General features: G+C 44.4%; 1 protein-coding gene and 1 non-coding gene across 6 annotated transcripts in view; both read left to right on the plus strand.

Moving 5' to 3' along the window:
• The first annotated feature begins 1202 nt into the window (after positions 1–1202).
• The window catches only part of atg16l1 (ATG16 autophagy related 16-like 1 (S. cerevisiae)), a 9151-nt gene continuing 6085 nt past the window's right edge, over positions 1203–4268 (plus strand). For all 5 annotated transcript variants that reach the window (XM_031879493.1, XM_031879494.1, XM_031879495.1 and 2 more), the window contains exons 1-4: positions 1203–1418; positions 1993–2174; positions 2267–2332; positions 2412–2498. In XM_031879493.1, coding sequence (XP_031735353.1) covers positions 1350–1418; positions 1993–2174; positions 2267–2332; positions 2412–2498 — 404 coding nt within the window. In that variant the 5' untranslated portion in view covers positions 1203–1349. The remainder of the gene's footprint in view (positions 1419–1992; positions 2175–2266; positions 2333–2411; positions 2499–4268) is intronic.
• On the plus strand, positions 1568–1843 carry LOC116401210 (small Cajal body-specific RNA 6). The gene has a single exon (XR_004213979.1).

Consider the following 4268-nt stretch of genomic DNA (forward strand, 5'->3'; position numbering starts at 1 on the left):
TAATTTTAGGACAAACGGTTGAGAAGTTGTGTATTGATATTAAGCCATGCCCCTAAGAAGTTTGTTGGTCCATATCTTCTAAACGCTAAGAGATATCAAAACGCTTTTGATAATTCTTGATGATCGAGATCGAATAATTATCCACAGCCAATTTGGTAGCAATCGGACCCAGCATATAGGAGCAGCTTGCAAAAATGTGTTTTTCACTAAATTCAATATGGCGGAAAATCTAAGTAGGCGGAGCTTAGGGGTCTGAGAGGCTTTTTTGTAGATCTAGCGGATTGGGACATGTGTGTCGAATTTCAAGTAAATCGGACATACTGGCCGAGGGGCGTCGCAGGTCCGACTTGTAGGGGGCTCTCGAGAGCCATTTTTTTTACACAGAAGGATGCATCCTTCTTCAGATGAAAATTTTCACCAGACCTGACAAGTGTCCAAAATTTTTGTGAGTTGTCATGCATGGCAAGTATCCCAAAAATGCGTTCCTTTACGTAAAATAAATTTGATAAATAATAACAACTACAGTTTCAATAGGGCCTTCGCTGGCCCGACGTTGTCGGTTGCTCGGGCCCTAAAAATGTGCCATTTGAAGGTACAAATTCAGTTCAGAGTTTTTGCTTAGTAAAATATCTTAATTGACTGTCAGTCAGGTATTATTCATTTCCAGCAACCCTCAAATCAAAGAATAAAGACACTTAACGCACAATTTAGCTGTATTTTCCCTTTAACTCACGAGATGCAGGTAGCATGTTTTATACTTAATGTGAATATAATTCATTTAATCTAATTTCCATTATGCAATATGTATACTTTGTTGGCATCTTATTCTGAAAACCGGATGTTCGTCTGAAGAAACCGGATGTTGTCTCACGTTAATCTTTCCGCTAACTTTCAAAGTCCTTTGCTCGCTCCAGATCTGTGCCGTTTGAATGTGTTTACCGTGAATTTCAGCATATAGGTGCACTAAGATTCAAGTGTCTGCTGAGTTGACCGCAGTCTCGCAGTCACAGGTCTGATGAAGGAGCGCTCCATTTATTTATTCGTTTAGAACGTTCGGTTCTTCACGCACACGCAACATCAGTCAAGGCGAAAATCAAAACCATTCTATGGCAACTGGACCGGGTCATATAGGGTACGATGTTTTTGACTAGTTCATTAAATTATCATTATTATTAGCGGAAATTATGGGGGCATTTTTTGCCCCTCTCCTAGTGATATCGGGGGCAAAATTATATTTCTTAGGGGCAGTTTTGCCCTTTGCCCTCGTGTACAACCTCCAGCTGTGGACCTGAGCCGGCCCCAGCTGTGGACCTGAGCTCCCATCATGTGTCTCCTTTTGTGTTTGCAGGATGTTGGAGTACCAGCAGCAGATAACCACCCTGGAGGGAGACTGTCGGGAACTGAGGAGCTGCCTTCAGGTAAACCCTCACCTGGACCTGACGGACTCAGGTGTTCCTCTCATAACAAGGTTCCTAACGGGACCTAGTCATGATGAGAGCTACTTCAATGCTTCCTTAATGCTCAGTGCCTTACTTAAGATTTCAACAGTGTTTGGAGACATGATGAAGGTCAGTGATGAGCAGTAAAAGGTCTGATTACCCACAATCCTCTCCTGCTGCCCTCTAGTTCCCAGCAGCTCCTGCTCTGTTCTCCCATCATGCTCTAGTGGTGCAGGGTGGTCCCAGGAGCTGCTGACAGACAGACAGGATGTGACATCACAGTGCGAGTCGGTACAGAGACCCTACAGACTCGGTGTGATGATGTCATCTAACAGAACCTATCAGTGAGGAGCGTGAGGCTGAGGAGGAGGAGGGAGATGATCTCCAGTTTTCAACCTGAGACCTTTTTATATGTAAACATCTATTTGAAGCAGATCTGATTCCTTTCGATTGGGTCGAGAGCTTTGTGGTTGTGATCGTGATCATTAATGTTTTTCAGCTTATAAGATGCTGTTTTCTTTTTTTTTTTTGATGACTTCCTGTGATCCTGCAGGACCTGGAGAGGGCGAACCAGACCCTGAAGGATGAATATGACGCCCTGCAGATCACCTTCTCTGCTCTGGAGGAGAAGCTGAGGAAGACCACAGACGACAACCAGGAGCTGGTGTCTCGTTGGATGGCAGAGAAAGCTCAGGAGGCCAACAAGCTGAACGCAGAGAACGAGAAGGACACCAGGTGAGACACCTGGAGGAGAGTGGGGGGGCTGGTTGGTCCTCTGGTTGGTCCTCTGGTTGGTCCTCTGGTTGATCCTCTGGTCGGTGTTTCAGACGCAGACAGGCCAAACTGCAGAAGGAACTGGCCGACGCAGCCAAAGAGCCTCTTCCCATCGAGCCGTCAGTACTCTGAACTTTCATGTAGTTTGACAGAAATAAAGCTACGTCATGTCTTCACTGACTCTGGGTTCATCCTCAGGGACGACGACATCGAGGTTCTGGCAGAGGACGGAGGGAAGGGGGCCGGAGAGACCTCACCGAAGAGACCGCTCAGCAGAACTCCCAGGTGAGACCAGTATAAACTAACAGGCTAGACTGTGAGACACACAAACTATTACTAGCCATAATACTTTTACTGCTGAGTTTTAAAGTATTTTATTAAAGCCTCCAAAAGTCCTCCAGACTCTGGTGCAGCAGCATCAGAATCCTTTTATTTTTCCACTCATACAAGCAGAGGCCATGAGAAAGATATAATCTAGTTTTCACACAACAGTTTTTCTGGATAGACTGATGAAGGTGTGCAACAATCTAAAGTGTGTTTTTATTATTGAACTACCTCCAGTCTTTGCAGACTCCGGCCTTCTCGTACAACTTTACTATCTTTTAGAGCAGTAGGTTCATGTTTAGAGTTCGAGTCAGGAACCAACTCAGGAAGTAGGGACGGGTATCGTGAGGATTTTATCGATACTACGCTTCCCAACCTTACTTGTGGTGACTGATCTAACATAACACTATTGCAGCAGTATGGAACACAACAGTTTTTAGTCCGTAAACACGCACAAGAACACGTTATAATAATACAGTAAACTTGGAACAAAACAAACGAGGTAATAAACACACTATGACTTATCTCTGCCCAGACATAACCCCCTTACTCTGAGATAACTTCGTAGCGGTCGATGTGGTTTTTCGAGGTTCTTGGTTAAACTCGGGGTCCGGAGCTTCAAGCTGCGCAGCGATAAAACCTCGGTATTGCAGCGGGATTCCTCGGAAGTTAAGGGGATTCTCGTCCTTACGACTGGCAAATGTCGACTTGATTGGAGAGAGAGTTTTGACCTCTTCCTCTGAAGAAGTTAGGTCTGCCTTCTGCAGGTTAAAGTTGGCAGAGTTGCGGGGCCGCTTCTCCTTTGGGATCCAAAACAGTCTATTGTTCGTCCAGCAAATATTGACTATTCCTAGGTTTTCTTAAAAGCCACAACGTTGTGCGCACCTCCTATCATGCAACTCGGTCCTATCAATGTCGTGGGATGGCAGCGCGTTGGAGGTGACGCTGATTTTTGTAGATGCTGTGACATCAGGCCGTAGCACAGGAAATCCTCTGTGGTGCCTATGGCCCTCGTCCAATGAGAGCTCAGTGTTGAGTTTGGATAAAAAGTCACACTTAGATGAGACTTAACATATCACGGAGCTTGATGTGATCTTAACTCAAAATTAATGAGAAACACTGTCATGCTAGCTCTTAGTCTAGATAATGAGAAACACTGTCATGCTAGCACAGAGTCTAGATAATGAGAAACACTGTCATGCTAGCTCAGAGTCTAGATAATGAGAAACACTGTCATGCTAGCTCAGAGTCTAGATAATGAGAAACACTGTCATGCTAGCTCAGTCTAGATAATGAGAAACAGTCATGCTAGCTCAGTCTAGATAATGAGAAACACTGTTATGCTAGCTCAGTCTAGATAATGAGAAACACTGTCATGCTAGCTCAGTCTGGATAATGAGAAACACTGTCATGCTAGCTCAGAGTCTAGATAATGAGAAACACTGTCATGCTAGCTCAGAATCTAGATAATGAGACACTGTGTCATGCTAGCTCAGAGTCTAGATAATGAGACACTGTGTCATGCTAGCTCCGAGTCTAGATAATGAGAAACACTGTGTCATGCTAGCTCCGAGTCTAGATAATGAGAAACACTGTGTCATGCTAGCTCAGGGGAGGCTGAATAAGGCTCTAAAGTTAGGACACATTGAGCTAAATACTGTTAATAAGGCTAAAGTTAGGATACATTGAGCTAAATACTGTTAATAAGGCTAAAGTTAGGACACATTGAGC

The sequence above is a fragment of the Anarrhichthys ocellatus genome, unplaced genomic scaffold (genome assembly GCF_004355925.1).
Source record: "Anarrhichthys ocellatus isolate YVR2014 unplaced genomic scaffold, GSC_Weel_1.0 scaffold282, whole genome shotgun sequence".
Classification (NCBI taxonomy): domain Eukaryota; kingdom Metazoa; phylum Chordata; class Actinopteri; order Perciformes; family Anarhichadidae; genus Anarrhichthys; species Anarrhichthys ocellatus.